The following is an 18,419-nucleotide window of genomic DNA, read 5'->3' on the forward strand; positions in this document are numbered from 1 at the left end:
ACCAAAGGACGCCAAAGGAAAAGGGGATTTTGTTATATAATTTCAATGCAGTACTTCTTATGGGTGAAGTATGTTTTTTGGTTGTCCATTTTCCCATCAATGACCACAATGATTTTCACCTACTCATGCTGCACCGCTCATGATCCTAATCAACACTTTGGTTGAGACATTTGAGTGTTATTATTACAAGTGCATTTCATTTGAACATCTTTATCCGTCTGGCCTCTTATCATATGTATCATTGTAATGATGACCTTGGCTGAAACATTTAATTGTTGTGCCTAAATGTCAAATTGCCATACTAACTATATTTTTAGTATATTCCTACCTGCTTCTTGGACTACACTGAAACAAATGAAGATCCAGATGCAAAGTCACCAGGACACAAGGAATAGTTGGACATTTTAGGGAAATACAGTGTTGCCAAGTTAGAGGAAAAGATTGATACTACAGATGTTCCTAAGTCTGTTCACCCTTCAACTGGTGTTTCCCTCCCATTAGTATTATATTGTGCCGTAGTGCCCCCGTTAGAAGGCGTGGTTAAGACTTACTGTGGCTTAGCTCATGGTTAGTTGTATCGGGCCTAAATGGTTGGGGTCAGGGTAAATCTTGCTCCTAATCCTAAGTGAAACAGCAACACAAGATTTTAAATTTTGTATGTATTGAACAGATGAGATATGTTTTATTTAGGATTTTGTTTCCTTTGGACAAAGCCAGGCTAGCTGATTCCCCCTGCTTTCAGTCTCTGTGCTCAGCTAAGCTAACTGGCTGCCGACTGTAGCTTAATTTTTAACGTAAAGACATGAGCAGTATCAATCTTATCGTCTAAATCTCAGCAAGAAAGTCAATAAGTGAATAATTTCCCAAAATGTCAAACTATTCCTTTAGGTACCAAATTTGAACATATGGTGCGATTCTCTTCACCTTGACCTGATCAGGAAAGACTGACCACGTATATTTAATCAAATAGTTGGGAGCAATCTATGGATTCATATTTTCTCTTAGCAACCACCTTGCTTCAGGCCATACACTGCTGAAATAAATCTTAAAGGAAATACGTATGAGCTACAAACATTAACTTCCCTTCTCCAGTCTCAAGTACAGAGCACAGGAGCGGATAGAGAAGGAGGCTTTTTGCAACATAGTCCTACTAATGTGGCTTTTATTACACTCTTTTCTCTTCGCTGATGGCGATCAAGTTAGGAAAACACAGCAGCCTGTATCTGACTCAATCCTTAACAAACCGTAAATCGAATAAATCCCCTTCCTACTGACTGTGACCCCTTGTTCATTTTGCGCCACTCTCCAGGGCCAAAAGCAGAACATGTGCTGCAGTGGAGAACTGACAGGGAAAAGTATACCCCGGATCGCTGGCAAGTACCGGTCAGAGTGCAGCAAAGCAATTATACCTTATTTAATTCCTTGTGTAAAAATAAACACTGCTGAAAACAAGAAACCCACACAGTGACACACAATGAAATTAAATCTACTAGAATCAGTAGGCCTTAGTTTTAAATCTTGCTCCGGTGTTTACATTTAGGATTCTGTCTTATTTAAGAGTAAGTGTAGGGTTACATTATTATAATTCAATTACAGAGACAAAACTGTTGCAAAAAAAATCAAAGTTTTACTGTTATAGAAAGCTTGTACAAAATATGCTGCAGACTAAACACAAACGTTAACATTGAATATCTGTCCCAGATTTTATTAAAAAAAAACAACAACAGAGGTTTATGAATCAATAAAATATGTTTCATTTGTTTTTTAGAGGAATAATTATTTGAAAGCTGCGAGTTGTGAAGCAGGGAAACTGGAAAAGAGAAACTTTCTGATTTAGAATAAAGACATTACATTGAAAGTGAAATTTTGTCGATGAATTTGGCCATTTTGATATCCCGTTTTGACAGCCCTCCGCAGTCGTGTGTCGTCAATGTGATCTGGACCTGCGAGGACACAGACACAATGTTATCAATCATTCAAATCAACATAAATCCTACATTGGTAAACAATCCAAAAATTCATGGTCAAATTTCCAATAAAGTCTCTAAGTAATGAACAGCATGTGAATCAATATCAAAGGAGATCATGTTGAAGCAGTGGTTCCTATGTAGAATTTAAGGTGGGAGTATTTAATCACGTTTTTTTGGTATTTCTTGACAACTGACTGTGCAGTGTGTGTGTTGCCAGATTCAGCTGTCGAGTTTCAGCCTGAGTGTTCGGTTTTTGTCTCTCTGTGTGGTCATAACTGTGACGACAGACTTTAGGCTCTGCATACAGCCACTGTTGTAGTTCTTAAACTCCCGCTCACACCACAAATATATATTTACAAATCTGTTTTGTGAGCTTTGGAGGTGTTTGTTTGTATTATGTTTCTTAAAATTCTGTTTTTGGCCTTTATGCTAAGAAATTCAACCAAGGGGGAATTCCCTGGAGAGCAGCTCTGGCCCAGAAAAGAAAGTTTATAAACTAACAAGAAAAACCGATACAGGTTCTGAATGAATATTAATAGAATATTAGAAGTAGCTCCGTATACATCATCTATCTTGTCGAGGCTGAAGTGAGCTTCAGAGTGGGATTTGTGTGTAAGTGTCTGCTGGAAAGTGCTGTGGGGGCCCGGAGACCTGTAGCACACCAGTCTACAGCCACTTTAATAAAGAGTGGATTAGGAGCAGCATTCCTGTCAGAGCGGCCTGGTCCACCACACAGTAACTCAGTGGCTACAGCCTAATGCTGAGAGATTTTCAGGGCCTGGGTTTGTCATATCAACCGCTACTTCATTTCTGAGGCAGAGAAAGTGAGAGTGTGCGTGAGCGTTGGGGCTTCGTTGGAGGGTGTTTCCACAGCTTTTCACTAGAAAAACGATGGGATTACAGTGTGAAGTTTTTTGTGCTTCAGGCTTTTGGTGGAGAGCTGTCCACGACCAGCAAGGACTGTTTGACATGACAAAATCTGTTTGGTTGATTGATCTCAATCGGTCTGTAATTTGTAATAGAAGTGCAAATATGGCAGTAACTAGTGGTGATAACAGTCACTGTTTGATTGTAAAGGCTTAAACAAATGTAGAGCCCTCAGTCATTTTTACAAATTGGGTTTGAGTCCATAAAATAGAAAATGTTTTATGATTACCTTATTATAAACATTGAACCATTCTGGGTGATGGTTCATCTTCTCTGCCTGCAGAGCCACACGTGACATGAAGCCAAATGCCTGGTTAGGAAACAAACAATCAAATGTCAAACAAAAATTACCATAAAAAGATTATTTTGCTCTAGTCCACTCACATTGATTTCAATGGGGTGTACAAAATTTTAGAAACAACTTCACTGTAATGCAAAGCAGTTAAAAACCAACCCCAACTACAGCCTCCAAAAAGCTAAATAAAAAAAATGAAAATTATAACAGTTGTAAAGTTAAGATTTATGGTGTGGCTTTTGATTTAGGCTCTTGGATTTTCCAGTAGAGTAATGTCATTATACGCATTTTATAATGCATGAAAAAATCATCAAACATTAATAAGTCCATTTGACCTATACAACAATGGTTTTAATTTCAATTTCTCAAAACCCTAGGTGGGCCCTTCAAGTGTTGTATTTGTCAGTCAAACAATGCAACACTAATAATACGGAGAATATTCATAGTTGAGAGGCTGCAAACAATTTTCTTTTCTTTTTTTCTCAGACGAAACAACTTCAAAATCGGTAAATGATTATCAATATAGTTGCCAATTCATTTCTGTCCGATTGAGTAGTTGATTAATCGACTAATCGTTACATGGATTGGCAGACCCATAGAGCACAAGGAGCAATGCTGCTGTCAGTGGCACAGAGAAGCATAACACATATGTGCATGTAGAAAACTATCATGAAGGCATGTATGTGCAATACTTCCACACCCCCGTAAGGAGCAGACAGCATGCAGGCACACACTCAGAGACATACACACTCTTCATATTTCGAGTCCGGCATGTGGCTCCCTCCAATCACAGACCATCCAGGGAGTGATTATGGTTATTCTAATTATCTACAAAGAGGAGAGTGAAATCCCTCGTCATGCCCACTGTGAAGAGAGAGGGTAAAAAAATCAGGTAGACCTATTTCAGAGCAATTTCCCACTGCAATCTCAATTAAGCCCCTAAATACTTCCTCCCTGCCTAATTAAATCAACTGAAACGCCATTGTTTACAGGCCACGGCTGCTGGCCCGTCCACCACCTGACATGACGAAACAGAATTACTCTCACTGAAGAAATTGCGTTAAGCCTTTTTAGTGCGTTGTAACCAATTTCTTAGACGTCCTGTTCGTTCCCCCCCTCGTGCAGCGCGACGGCTGTAACACGATCGGCAGCTTGATCAAATTGGTTATCAAGGAAACCGTCTCCCGATCAATTTAAGTAATTGGCATATTCCTGCAACTTGACCCCACTGGCACCAATTTGGAGAGCGAGGCGGTCTGCTTTTTCTCAGCTCTCATTGGCTCTAATGGAGATGGTTAGGCAGCCTGTCATGTCAGGTGTTGTCCAAACATGTCCTCTCCTTCTCTCTCAGGGCCCAGCTCCGGCTAATCTGCCGCCGAGGAACATTGAGTGACAGGTAAAAGGATTCTGTGTGAACACTTAAGGGTTCCTGCACATTGTCCCGTTTCAAAACACCGTTTTCCTTTCAGAAACTCCCATTTCCAGCCTGGACTCTGTTATAGAACAAAAACTCGTCCCTTGGAATCTCAAGACATTCCCGATTGGCCAAAATTGGGCTCAGAATAAGTGTGAAGACACACTAACATCAACACAATTACATTATTTTTATTTTTTTGCCACTATCAATGTATTGAAGGTGCAGAAGGTATTGGCGTTCTTCAGTATTGCCGTTTTAATTAGTCTATAATCGCTTGGAAATAAATGTAAGTTTTTTTCATCACCTTAGAATGAGCGTTTTCATATTGAAGAAATGCAACCTGAGCTATAACACTATAGAATAAATAAACTAAATACATCTTCACCTCATAGCTTCTTGTCCTTGAAGGCCACCGTAGCTTCTGTAGAGCCTCACGGAACATTGCAATCTAGAAACTTTCCCACAACATGACACCAAAATATTCCTTTATTATTACACACTGTACCTTAAAAAGACAGTCGTTGCTGTGGTGGAGCTGTAATCTACACAGATAATAATGATGCTCGTGTAGGATTGGAACATAAATACCAAAGATATATTTAAGGTTATTAAGAAATAATTTAACAAAGTTTATTTTTCCTACTGTGTACAGGCTCCTGGCCTTGATCAGCATGTGTGAATAATGGGCGTTCACTTTCCTCTTACACTACATGCCAACTGGGTCAGACCACTTTAAGGCGACATTATCACAATAACACGGTTGTAGATTCCATCACATCAAGACGGGTCTTCAACTGCAAACATATGCAGTCACATCTGTGAGGTGCCTTTCCACAGATTTCCAAACTTGGCAGAAGGACGAACTTCTAGCCTGGACCCATAATTGCTCACTTCAGTTTAGTTTGAATTCAAGAAGTATATTTTTCTTCCACAGCCAGTTCATGGCATGGTGAAGTTCACTAATAATTGAGAACAAATGCTGTATTAGGATCCAAATAAGTGTGTCTTTTAATTGCATATTAAATTGACAGTGAAACAACCCCAACCAGAGCTTATACTCATTATCCCAAACTTCAAATTATGTACAAAACGTGGGTTAAAAGTGTCACGCACAAAAAATGATATTCCCCATTTTGACCTAAATGATGTGCAAACTAACCACAGTGCAAAATATGATTTGGAAGAGAGCGGAATGTGAAACAGAAGAAGACAAGTCAAGTCTCTGTGCAACGTGAGCCATGAGAAAGGAACAAAATCGCATGGAAGGCAGTAATCTCCCACTACAAGTGAATTGGAGATGAATGTAAAACAAAAAAAAATTAAATCCTGAAAAGGCCTAAAAGATCGCGCCCTACTTCGACCTTCTCTCACAGGTGGTGGTCCCTCGGGGGCAGTAAGGAGAGTATCAGGACACAATACTGGCAAAGTGGCGGTTGCTATGCCTGTCTGTCATCTGTGGGTCAACTCTCAACGCCCTCCACTTGGGCCAGAAAAGCAAGAAAATAAAACCAACCCTCAACTCCTCGGCTGAGGTCATGTGTCAACAGAGGTCAAGGACTCTGCCTCTCAAAGTGCTTTGTTTACCTCATTTGTATTGTACGGGCCACACTTCTCCAGCCGACAGGTCAACAGGTCCATCCATTCAGCCCAGCCAGCCAGCCAGCCAGCCAGCCGCTCTCTCCCAACTGGCCCAACAAGCTGTAGCTGTCAGACTCAGATAATTTGACATGACACTATGCAGGCCCCCATCTCAAATAATCAGAAACACACCGACGGCAGACCCCCGCTATGCCCCCTTTCCCCACGTACGGGCTTTCTGAGCAGCCGATTTGGTGCTATTACAGCATGATTGTCATACAACACTGGATGAGACAACTTTGACGTCGGCGCGGAGTGGTGTTTCTCTCTCTCTCATTGCGGCCGTGGGCTGGAATACAGGACTCAGTTTCAAACACATGTGTCTGTTATTTACAGATCGGTTTTCCACCGCCGCGCAGTCCAGGGGCTTAGAAAACGCCTGCTCTGCCTTGCCAGGACTAAGTGCATGCAGATTGTGCCTACTCTTACTCGCCACTGACAGACACACACATGCACGTCGGGATGCATGTACCAATGCACAGATTGCAAACCTTTCTCGGCATACACACAAGTATGTGTCCGCAGACTCCATACACACAAACACACGCACACACATAAAGACAGGCCGCTCTCCTCCATTACACACCGCCATGACTACCCGATGATTACCCTGCGAGGCCCATCATCGCCCGCGTCAGCCCCCTGGAAAACCTTCACTCCTCCGCAGTGAAACGCAAGAACGCTGTGAATTGCACTGTGGTGGCGGTAGTGGTGATGATGATGATGACGACCACACCTCTTAGCTCTCAATTCTCTACTTCTCTACCCAAACAGCTCTTCATAAGCTTCCAGCTGGCCGGACAAGGCTAAGTTGACATGTAACTTAAAGCAAAATATTGAAAAATTATGAAGCGAAGCTGCCAAGCGTTAAAGTCCTTTCATGTAGCAGAGAGAGAGAGAGAGAGAGAGCTCTGCTGGGTGTGTGTAACATCGTAATCTTCTCAAGTCAGCGTTCTCTAGAGTGGAGGAACACAGAGAAAAGCTTCAATTTGTCGCTCCGACAAAGGTGATACACGCCGTGAACACTCATTAAGTCACTAATATCCTGGGTTACAAATGTCCAGGCAAGTCAGCTCCGTTTTTAGTAGAGTGTCATGTAATGCTCAAGCATGGCGTTGAGGCCAAATTATGCAAACCCCCTCATTAACTGCAGGGTTACCAGCTAGGGATTAAAAAGACATTGGGCTCGTCAAGAGACATGCAGACGTCAGGGCTGATAGCGAGATTATCTAACCACCTCTGCTTGGGCGCCACACCTCCCGGCTTCCCTCCGGCCATTTTCACAGGACGGGATGAATGCAAAACGCCTCCAGTTCCCAGGGAAAGTTCCATTTTGGAGACGGAGGTGGGAACTGAACACCGCCTATGCCGATTAACTGGGCCCTTTTCCTGAGAAAGGGATATGGTGTGAGCGCTCGTGAAGTGTGATTATGTATGTATGTGTTTAAATACTGGGGTTAAGAAAAAAGGTTTTAAACTTGCCAACATTTTTAAACCTGCCAGTAAATGACCAGCTTTCTGTAGTAATGCCAGAGTTGTATTTTTGTCAGGGTGGAAAAGCTGCTGGAACAGTTTTTATTTACAACATCCAAATTCTTTGAGGGTAAACAGCTCATGGGCACACCACACCCATTCCATAGCTGAGAAACATAGGCTGATTAAATCCAATGCTGATTAATATATCCATTAAGTTTATCAATTAATTATATAATCTTTCTTCAAAAGTATTCATTTTATAATAACATGACACAAAGAAAACACTTACTTTATAGCTATACTTTATCAGCAAAATCATAGCCGTTTATCATAATTCTTCAATTATAAGTCAACCAGCAAAAAACTCAACCAAAAATAAATGTATTAATTGTGCAAAGAAAACGCAATTGTGCATTGTTTCGATGCCAGAGGAAACTTCAAAATGTTAGTAAGGCGCCCATTATCAAAATTATATAATAATTCATTGGACCTTGTGCATGCATACTGTGAGAGTATGTGTATGTGTGTGTGCAGATGGGGGGGTAGGTGGCGGCCCTGAAGGGGTTGGTTTACCCAGGGGCTCAGTTTTAGTTGTAGGACAACTTATTCAACACAAGCAGAGCAAGGCCTGTAACTAGAGGCAGAGGCTTGAGGGAGATTTGGTGGAGAGGGAGCCCCTGACTGAATATAAAAAGGGGGATCAGCCACTGAGAGCAGTGTGGAGGGAGCAGGGGGAGCTCAGCAGTGCTCTCCTCAGTCTCAAGATTCAAACTTTAAGTCCAGGAGCTGTGCAGACCCTGGAGCCTTTTTCGCCACTTGTTATGCAGTTACTGTTTGTGGTGAACCACAACTTCACCGTACTGTTTCGCAAGTTTACGACACAATCTTTGATGTTTTTCATTGCACTCTTTTTTTTGCACCAATGTGACTGTAAATGCTTCAAAGCTATGAATATCAATTGCTATTTGGTTAATTTATTTGAGCAAACACTGACATGAAATAAGTAATAAGTAACTGTTTTATGTAACCTCAAAACACTTTCTTAAGCGGCTCTGTGTAGTGTTAATGCATCGCGGAGACACTCACATGTATGGGCTAATTTTGAGGTTGAATGTGGGAAAAATAACAATTATTCAGAGGCCTGATTTCCAACTGATTTTCAGTAGCTTTTCATCTTATACATGGACATGTTACATTATGTACAATCCTGACACCTTTTACTCCAAATACCTTTCATGAATGCAAGGATTTTTTTTTTAGTAGTGTAGTTTCATTTGGGCATTAAGTTAAAAAGCTTACTAATTTCAAACTCTTTGGTAGTCATAGCAGCTGTATAGTAGTTGTACCATTAGAGACACAAGATTATCTACATTTAAGCCCAACCTCTAATAGCACTATCACTAAAGTTTAAATACATTTTAATCTGTTGAATAGTTGGTCAGTTAATCGATCAATCATTTAGTCTTTAAAAAAAATTTTTTTTTAAACATAACAATTTCCCATAATCCAATGTGATGTCCCACAACAAATCATGTTTGTTTTTTTTCCATTCATTTTTTTTTATTTAAAAAAATAAAAAAATCTTTTTAGCATTCTTACTTTTATTTTGACAGTTTGGAGAGACAGAGATGAAATAGGAGGGCGCTATAACCACTACAGCATGACCGGCCCTCTTTGCCATCTATTTTCAATCAACTACCTGATGCCAATCATTTAGCACCGACTCTTAAAATCACTGTCTGGAAAACTTAATGAACTCTTCACTAGCAGACATCCTAATTTTCCTAGTTTACCGTAAATAAAACCAGCTCTCCTTATATAGGCAAAGACAATGATAATAACTAGCCTTTTTTTTTATCCCGAGTGGAGCTTTTGAGTGATTTTTCCCTCCCATTACTGCATGATTGAATATTTGTGGGGAAAGACGAAATGCCATCGTTGTCAACTTCAGCTAACACAACACAACAGTTGAGCATGCACAGCTCACCTCTCCTATGCATACTGCATCTTAAAGCAACTCATTGCACTTGCGCTGCATGAATGTTTCCATTTCATCCTCTGAAATGTAAAGCAGATGATCATCTGTAAACATACATAACATAAGGCTCGGCGCGTAAACAATATCAGTAACTGCAACTTAAAAACAAGCACAATTCCTACCAAAGTTTACAGTATTAGACACACACACACACACACACACACACACACACACACACAAACAAACATGCGTATGTTTCCACATATGGTCACAGGGATTCTCACTGACCAAAGCGACTCCAGAAGGAGGATTTCACCTCTCAAACCCAATTAAATATCACCGGACTTGATGAAGAAAATAACTCACAGTTACTTCTTAAGACTATTGCCACTAACAACGCACAGTTTACCCACATGCCGCAGATAAATTGCCGAGCCGGTCACAACAGAATCAAAACACTTTCCACTTGCTGTAATCAGATAAAAACAAACCAAGAAAAGCAAATCCAGCTGTCATCTTCTTTTTTTAGTTCATTTGCAGCTATGAGTGGCTCTGTGCCTCATGCATGCAGCTCCACTTATACACACACTGCCACTGTGGGATTTCCGCCAGTCATAGACATACCTCTACCGCCCCCTGGATGCCACACAAGGGAGTGTTTCAACTCGCAGAGAGCATAGACAGTAAATAATAGGCAGAGAGGGGGATTTGTTATTCTCATTAGAAACTCTCGGGGATCTGATTTCCTCGAGGCCATCACTCGGAGAGTAAGTGGCGAATGGAAATCAGCCAGCGTGTCGCTCCTCATCACCATTCCCCTCTGGTAAAAGCCCTTTAAGAACGTCCATGAAAAACAAGCCCGACAGTTTGTGAAAAGCATCAGAGAATTGGTGTGTGTGTGTGTGTGTGTGTGTGTGTATCAGTGTGTGTGGAGGGATGGATGGAGAGAATAAAAGAGAGTGAAAAAGAAGGACAGGGAGACAGATGGAAAGAACTGCCAACATGTCAAATTGGAACAACATGAGCCCAATAACATGGGGCACAGGATGGGAATGAGAGACAAGGACAGAGAGACAGAGATTGGGAAAGCAGGGTGGCAACCAGCAAAAGAAGAAGAAAAGAGAAAAAAGCGAGCAATGCACATCAACCAGAAGGAATGATGGGGTTGTTAGTGGTTTCTGAACCAGATGAAACATTTTAACCAATTTGATTGTTTGTGAAAGAAATCATTCTGATCGAAACCCCAATTGCTGCCAACTGGCCGCCTGGCGTGTCTCAGGGTAATGCTGTCTGACGGGCCGGGGTAAGAGGAGAGGCTTTAGAGCCCGGAGGAGCAGATGGGGGAGGTCAGCGCTTGCCACCCGACTTCAAACACGGGGAAGTGTAAAAACAGACTGTTTTGGGGCTAAAACAACTAACGATAGGATTAGAGGAAGTCCGCTAAGTGGCCTTGAGATGATGCAGTTTACTTCACTGAGGCAAAGTAGCACGCTGCCACACTTTCTGTGCCAAAAAAAAACATTTATATGTATTTTAGAAGAAGAACAACAACTGGAATGTAGGTCACAATAAGTGTGATGCTGTTGAGACTTTCACTGGAAACTTTTCTGTGGCAGATTTCCTGGGGATATCATGGGGATGTGATAAGCCGCACCTGTCTCTTACAACAAGCCAGTTAAACGACACACTTCAAGTCGTCTGCAGAACTACTTGACTTGAGGTCTATTGAAGAAGAGAGGGAGATCCTTTTCATAACAAAAACACTACAAATTCACACTCGGTGGAACCCGTATGTTTGATAGAATATGTAAAAATGGTTCACTTTACTAGCATTATACTGGAGCTTTCAATCACATCCATGGATTTAACAGCTGGCCTGCTGGCATTAAAAAAGTCAGACATAAAGACAATGAGTGGGAATAATGGCTTATCTCATAAATAACACATTTTTAATAGTCATCTGTGCTTTTCTTTGCAGGTAGGACTAAAGAAACCATCCATAAACCAAACAAAAACCAGTGGTCGCAGAGAGGAATCTGGCCCTTGCTCCACCTGCAACCAATCAGAGTATAAACACAGATGAATTTGTGTGTTTCCGATGGTTAGCGAGACGGCCGTGCGTCTGGCGGTCTGTGTCCTGATCCCCATCAAACAGACCTCCAGCCAGCATTCAGCAGCCCCCCAAAGGCCCACAGCAGAACACAGAGGCCCGAAGACTTTTTTATAAAGAAAATTGACAGCGTTTCATCGCAGCCTCTACCGGCCATCTGAAATGAAAAACACTGAAAAAGAAAGACTGAAGCAGATGTCAGCTGCCCATTACCCACACACTCTAACCATCCACACTTTGACGTAGATTTGGTACGATATTGTGATCCCAGTGGTAAGTCATGCCTGTTACTCTCAATCATTTGAGAAGCAAAAATGTTTAACTTTGACTTTTAGCTCATCATCAATGACAGCAGTGAGCTCTGATGTAAGTGCCAGTATGGAAACATTCTTATATTATTCAAAATGGAAACTAAAATCTATGTGTGTATCTCGGTCTCTGAGCCTGTGTTTCAAATCATCGCTATTCTCTGTTAGTTACACGTCAGCTGAGTAGCATCAACACAATTTCTATGTGAAATAAGGCTCTGCTTTACATTGTGTTCTTGATCAGAGTGCATGCAGGCGCAGACAGGGAACAGAAAACAAGATTCACCTGACTGTACCTGAGCATAGAGTACATACCTGACTGTATTGATTGAACTGTCAGCCTGGTCAAAATGTAATATTGGCCCTATGCCAAGGCCTGAACTCTAAACCTCACCAAAGCGTGTGAAACAGTAACATCGCTTTAACCCAAATTTCACAAACTTTGGCTGTAACATGTTAGGTACATCACGTAAACAAACACACACACACCTGATTAAATGTTTTAAAGTGAAGCTCTTTGAAGAGGGCATCGCGATCGTCCACCTCCACCCAGCCTGTGGCCCGCAGCTCCATCACCAGCTGATCCCGGTCTGCAGGAGTGAGCCAGTGGGAGTCTGAGGACTGGACGCGCACGCACACACACACACACACACACACACACACACACACACACACACACACACACACACACACACACACACACACACACACACACACACACACACACACACACACACACACACACACACACACACACACACACACACACACACACACACACACACACACACACACACACACACTTAACTACTCTGATGCTATTGTAATTCCCTAAAATAAAATAAACACTTATTCAGTGTTCGTTCGCCTTCATACCATTTTGTGTTGTGTTCTATGATCCATATTCATTGTAAAAAGTGTCTGTTTTAGTTTTTGTTAATATCCTTACGTCACATGATCTATCATAGCAGGTACCTAAGTGCTATTACCGCTGCGTCCGCCAGGTGGCAGCCTAGCACAGGTACGATGAGTAAGCCTGCTAACCCTGGCATAAACATGAAGACAACCAAGGCACATTAATTAAAGCCAACTCAAAATTCTGTAGTATTCTTATACAACTCTACAAGTATTGTGTGAATTATCCACCGGTATGATAAATAAATAAAACACTAGACTGTTTTACTCATTCTCTAAATCAGTTGAATATTGGCTTACTCATTTGCGAACTCACACTGTATAGCCTACAGTAGTAAATGACTCTTGTATGACTTGTTACAACCAACCCACCTTAACAATCCAGAAATCATAACGTAATATCAAAATCTTTAACTTTATGACAGAGAAACACAAATTACTAAATATTTACTTAGCCAAGTAGGAGAAGAAAGAGCTAAACACATAAAGTTGAAATTTCAAGTAAATATTGTTTAGTGAGCTAAATTTTTCAAGGCCGAATTAAATAATAGCTCTGATGCATTTAAACATTGCACAAATTATATTTAACACGTGTGTCACTTTTCAGGCATACGCGTTGACGCTTAATTAAGTGTAAATTGAATAAAGTTTGGCGTATGTTTTTTTTTTACACCACACAGCAGTGGCACTCCTCCACGGGGCATTCGGCACATTCTGTTTCATAGACCAACATTTGACAGATAACACACACACGTGCGTAACTCCAGCCTCGTGTGCATATGTAGATAAGATGCTTATAAATGCTAAAGCCAAAAGACTTGAGTGTCACTGCAGAAGCACTCACCATTTTTGTTGAGTAGTTCCTGCCGAGCGGAGGCAGCAGCAGTAGCGGACTGCCCAGCCTGAACAGACCGTGAAAGGGCCGTAAGCTGCAGGTCCTGAGGCTAAACATTAACCCAGACATAACCAGCGCTTTGTCGGCTGTCAGCCTTCAACACCACCACCTCTTCTGCTCACCGTGTGTCCTCTCCTGTCCTCTCTCACACATTATACCGACCATAGCTGTTCAGTTCAATGCCTGTTTAAAATCCCATATTTTTCATGGGAGTCTGGTTATGTGTTCTTCATATAGCCTGTCCTACAGTGTTATGGAGACTAATTGAATACAAAATCCACTATATTTCCAATAGTATATGAATGCATATTCTATATGAAAACAACCTTTAGTTTTGTGTTTGTATGATTATTCACATTAGGAGTATTTGTCAACATAAAAAGTTGAGAACTGACATTTGCGGGCTACACTACTGAAGAGCTGTTCCTACTGTACCTCACCATAACAAACGGCATAGCTCTTTTTTGGTACTTTGATAGCTTATACAACACAAAGAGGAGCACAGAAATACACAAACATAGGCCTACGTCTATAGCTTTGGCTTTTCTAAATTAACCAAAAGCCTTGAAGTCATAATATCAACAAAAATCCTTTTATTCTGTATTATAAATCACAACAATGGCTCACACAAATGAATTTTGTTCATGAAACACAAGCAAATTAATTTTTTTTTTTAAACACTTGAGCATTTTTCAAACAATCATCTACATCCAGTGCCTTGCAGTCTGTGTGTGTCTGTATGTTCAGTCCTGATGCTCGTGCTCCTGTCCTGGTATGAGCCAGCGGATACTGTCTGTCCGCAGTATGGCGTATATGGTGAAGCTTGTGATGAAGAGGATAGAGAAGACCAGCAGCCAGTCAATGCTCCTCACAGGGACACTAGGGAGGGGGCCCAGCAGGTCTTCATCCATCACATTTCTGTCTGGCACTGCTTCAAACCCTGGAGCACATAAAGATGAGCAGTGAGCCGTGTCTGAATATAGTTTAGAGTTTTACTCATTATAGAGTGTTTATGTGGAGTGGTGTTCTATGTAATTTCAGACAAAATCTACAGGCTGAACACTATTTAGTGTGTTACAAGTAAACTATATAAAAAATAGCATTCTTTGATGGTCTTGTTTGCAGTTACATGTTTATGAGCATCAGAGGGAAAATTAGACTGTTTCAGAAACAATAACAAGTTCCTCGTAGCAACTGTAAGTCACTGCCTTTACAAGTGTTTATGGTTTAAGTCTTAAACATAACAAAGCCATCATTTCAGACAGTTTCTCATCCGTTTGTACCTGTCTGATTAGCGATGAAGGAGGTGAGCGTCTCCAGCGTTCTGTCGGTGTGGTTGAAGCGAGCCATGGGTTTGGCCCCCTGGAACAGCAGGATGTTGGGCACTGCCACCGTCCCAAACCTCGTGGAGAGGCTGGTGGACAACACACAAGAATAGAAAATGGCTATTGAGTTTTTGGGATATTCAACTACATCTTATTTACAGAATAATAAATACCAGAAAACATGACCATTTACCTGCTGTGCTGCGCTGCATCCAGTGCCAGGAAGTGCATGCCTGGAAAGACTCGGGGCAGGGCGTTGAAGTGAGGGGCCAGGCCGGCTGAAAACTGGCACCAGGCCGTGAAAAACAGCACCACAGAGCACTCTGTGCTGTTAGCATTCAGGAACTCCATCAGGTCCTGATAGAAACAATAAATAAAGTTTATTTGTGGAATAAAAACAGACCGAATCAGCACAGTCAAATCACAACTTTTACAAAGTAGGTGACCACACCAGACATTCTATTATGAAAAGGTTGCAGGAAAGCTGATATTAATGTTTGTTAGCATCACTATAGTGCTTGATATAGTAGGATACAATTAGGGCTGCAACAAACTCTGTTAGTCATTTTTGCCCAGTTGTCAACTACATGCAGGAGTTTGTATCCGTGCAGTGAACTGACATGGTTGTGCAAGCAGTACGTTGTGTTGAAGCGACTGTCTTCATGAACTCCTGTAGTGTATTGATTATGAAAATGATGGCCAAAAAAAAATAAAGTTGTCTTAAATGTATGAGAAGACATCAAGGATTCAGTATTCTTCTGTAATCAGTGAGCGTCAGAGGGCAGCGTGAATACCTGTGAAGTGTTGAGGACCTGCACAGTGAACATGTCCATTCCCGTGATGTTCCTCCTATCACAGTTCACCTTGTACGTCTTGGCGGCCTCCGTGGTGTTCCGATCGTCAGACGGCACAATGTCCGCATGCACGATTTCAAGAGTCACCTGGAGGGAAACATCCAGGGAGAAGTCAACATGTGCCACTACAGCCAGAGGCAATCCTGACAATGGAGAAGCTGTGCCCAGGGAAGGATTGGTACTTTACCTTCGAAAATTACTGAAAGGATGAATCGGTTATCAATAGATTGATTTTCTGTTGATCAACTAATAGAGTAATTGACTTATTTTTTCAACTCTAATCTATCAGAGGATGTCAAGAGACTTAAAAACAATTCAAAAAGTATAAAATACAATGTCATTAAATACTACTTCATCATATTGCATTAGCGCTATTTTTTTCTCTCCTATCCTGAAATCACCTTTTATTTCAGCGACTCACATGGAGATAAACTGTATATATGTGTCTGTCATTGTGTGAATTATTTTAAATGCTGTTTGATATCTGCCTTTTTCCTATTGGTCATTAGTAGTGGGATCAATAATTCTTTAACCATAGTCTCCTAATCCACCAACGTAAATTCAAATTTGGATATTATTTTAGTTGACCCCACTGCGCCCCTCCTCTGCAATTTACAACAACTCCTATTCATGTTATAATGCATCTAGTGAGCAACCTGCTGTGATGGTTCGGCGCTGTTCTCCTCCTCTGACGCCCCGTCCGCTGCCTGAGAGGGTGAACTACACTGGGCACTGTTCTCGTCACAAGGCGGGGAGAAGCCCGACAGGAAGTCTTTCACATTTTTGGGGATGAGGGACTGTATGTCAGATGGATCCATGGGGGCTTCGGTCCCCATCACAGCATCTGCAATCTCAGCTGTCTTGAACTGCCTCTTTGGCAGAGAGTCCAGGTCGTCTGACTCCACGAACTTGGGGCTGTTCTCCAAGTCGTACTCTGCATCCTCCGACAGCGTGAGCTCCTGTGAATCATCATCCTCTGGAACAATAAGAAAAGTATAGATCAAACTCAGCAGCACGGAAGTAGTGTATCTCACGGCTGTTCTTCCTGTTTTTAATAGTGTAAGCCAAAGTGCTAAAGATGAGCTTTGTATCTATTTTTTCTTATTACAGCATTCTTACAGCTCTGTCCCTTCCTGTAGATAACTTCTATGTTACATTCAAGTCTTACAGGTGTAGCCCTTTGTAACCCTCCTCTACCATCTTCCTAATCCTGTTTACATGAATGTTCCCACATCATGCCACAAAACTGTCCATCAGTTTCCCTGTACTCTCGGTCTCCTGTCCAGCGGTGAAACACCCAACAACTACTGAGTAATTTAAATATTTCTGCAGATGACAGGACTCCCGAGTTGTGGTAGAAGTCTAAGGTATACAGGCTGACGAGGAAAGCCTAAGAGTACAATGACCTGCGACACCATGAACGATTGTGTGTGAGTGTGACGTCTCATCATGTCTATTCATATAGTCATCGTAATTCTGTTTGAAACAATTATAAAATCTTATAAAACGTGAACACAACAGTGAGACAATTCACAAGCAACTAGCAGTTGGTATGGTAAACATTTAGCTGTAAATGAACGTTAACTGTCAATTAGCAGTGTTGAGCTAACGAGCTGCTGCTGTCTTACCTCGCGCGGACGCAAACGAAAACCTCAAAACATCGGAATGAAAAAACATAAATAATAAAACATAGGAGATGTGAAGTTTGTTCAAAATCCCCGTCATATTGTTTCAAACTTAGCTGGGTATAAATATGAGCCGTTTTCAAGACATGTTGAGATGTCAGGAGATGGAGTTGGGATCATAGGAAAAAAAAATTCGAGCTGTGGCGGAAGAAAATAAATGCTGCACATCCGATAGTGTTTCCGGATATCAGACTGACTTCCGGAAAGACCAATTTTTTTTTATTGTATTATTTTGTTTTTTATAAATAACACTATCTTACAAGTACCAAACTGTTAAAAAAAACTGTTACACTGTTGTTATGTTGTTAATTAACTTTAAAGGAGTTGGATGCATAACTTTAATAGATAAAATAAATATGAGTAGTTTTTGAATATAGCATTAAAAAACTAATTTGAGTAATATATAAGAATGTAATTAACACTTATTAAATTAAAAGGCCTATGCACAAAATAACATAAGATGGCCTGTATTGATTTGTGCAAATTGTTATATTGAAGGCTATGTACTTTATTATTGATAAGAACCTGTATTAAATAACTCAGGGCTGAAGACAAACTGCAACTGTAAAGCTGCTCCTCACAACTTTATAAGCAGTTTATAACCCCACCCAGATGTTTTTTTCTTG

The 18,419-nt window shown here is 41.1% G+C and overlaps 2 protein-coding genes across 2 annotated transcripts; both read right to left on the bottom strand.

Annotated features, from left to right (window-relative positions):
- Positions 1–1,607: 1,607 nt before the first annotated feature.
- LOC307260213 (pterin-4-alpha-carbinolamine dehydratase 2) lies at positions 1,608–14,055 on the bottom strand. The gene is made up of 4 exons (XM_080040383.1): positions 13,879–14,055; positions 12,609–12,740; positions 3,127–3,207; positions 1,608–1,943 (listed from the first exon to the last, which is right to left on the bottom strand). Exons 1-4 carry the CDS (start codon positions 13,996–13,998, stop codon positions 1,848–1,850), a joined length of 429 nt encoding a protein of 142 aa, XP_079896509.1. The 5' UTR covers positions 13,999–14,055; the 3' UTR covers positions 1,608–1,847.
- A 450-nt stretch (positions 14,056–14,505) lies between these two features.
- Positions 14,506–17,928, bottom strand: txndc15 (thioredoxin domain containing 15). The gene is made up of 6 exons (XM_080041056.1): positions 17,737–17,928; positions 16,765–17,084; positions 16,049–16,195; positions 15,448–15,611; positions 15,213–15,343; positions 14,506–14,869 (listed from the first exon to the last, which is right to left on the bottom strand). Exons 1-6 carry the CDS (start codon positions 17,831–17,833, stop codon positions 14,673–14,675), a joined length of 1,056 nt encoding a protein of 351 aa, XP_079897182.1. The 5' UTR covers positions 17,834–17,928; the 3' UTR covers positions 14,506–14,672.
- Between the last annotated feature and the right edge of the window lie 491 nt (positions 17,929–18,419).

This window comes from Ammodytes marinus (assembly GCF_949987685.1).
Source record: "Ammodytes marinus genome assembly, chromosome: 14".
Classification (NCBI taxonomy): Eukaryota; Metazoa; Chordata; class Actinopteri; order Uranoscopiformes; family Ammodytidae; genus Ammodytes; species Ammodytes marinus.

What these genes read in the sequence shown, in the direction of transcription:
- LOC307260213 (XM_080040383.1), bottom strand. Translation starts at nt 13,998, where the DNA reads ATGTCTGGGTTAATGTTTAGCCTCAGGACCTGCAGCTTACGGCCCTTT. An exon ending in GGAACTACTCAACAAAAATG is followed by an intron (nt 12,741 to 13,878) that starts GTGAGTGCTTCT and finishes GTGCGCGTCCAG; the next exon opens with TCCTCAGACTCCCACTGGCT. An exon ending in GGTTCAATGTTTATAATAAG is followed by an intron (nt 1,944 to 3,126) that starts GTAATCATAAAA and finishes GTGTCCTCGCAG; the next exon opens with GTCCAGATCACATTGACGAC.
- txndc15 (XM_080041056.1), bottom strand. Translation starts at nt 17,833, where the DNA reads ATGACGGGGATTTTGAACAAACTTCACATCTCCTATGTTTTATTATTT. An exon ending in TTCGTTTGCGTCCGCGCGAG is followed by an intron (nt 17,085 to 17,736) that starts GTAAGACAGCAG and finishes TTATTGTTCCAG; the next exon opens with AGGATGATGATTCACAGGAG. An exon ending in AGGTCCTCAACACTTCACAG is followed by an intron (nt 15,612 to 16,048) that starts GTATTCACGCTG and finishes TGTTTCTATCAG; the next exon opens with GACCTGATGGAGTTCCTGAA.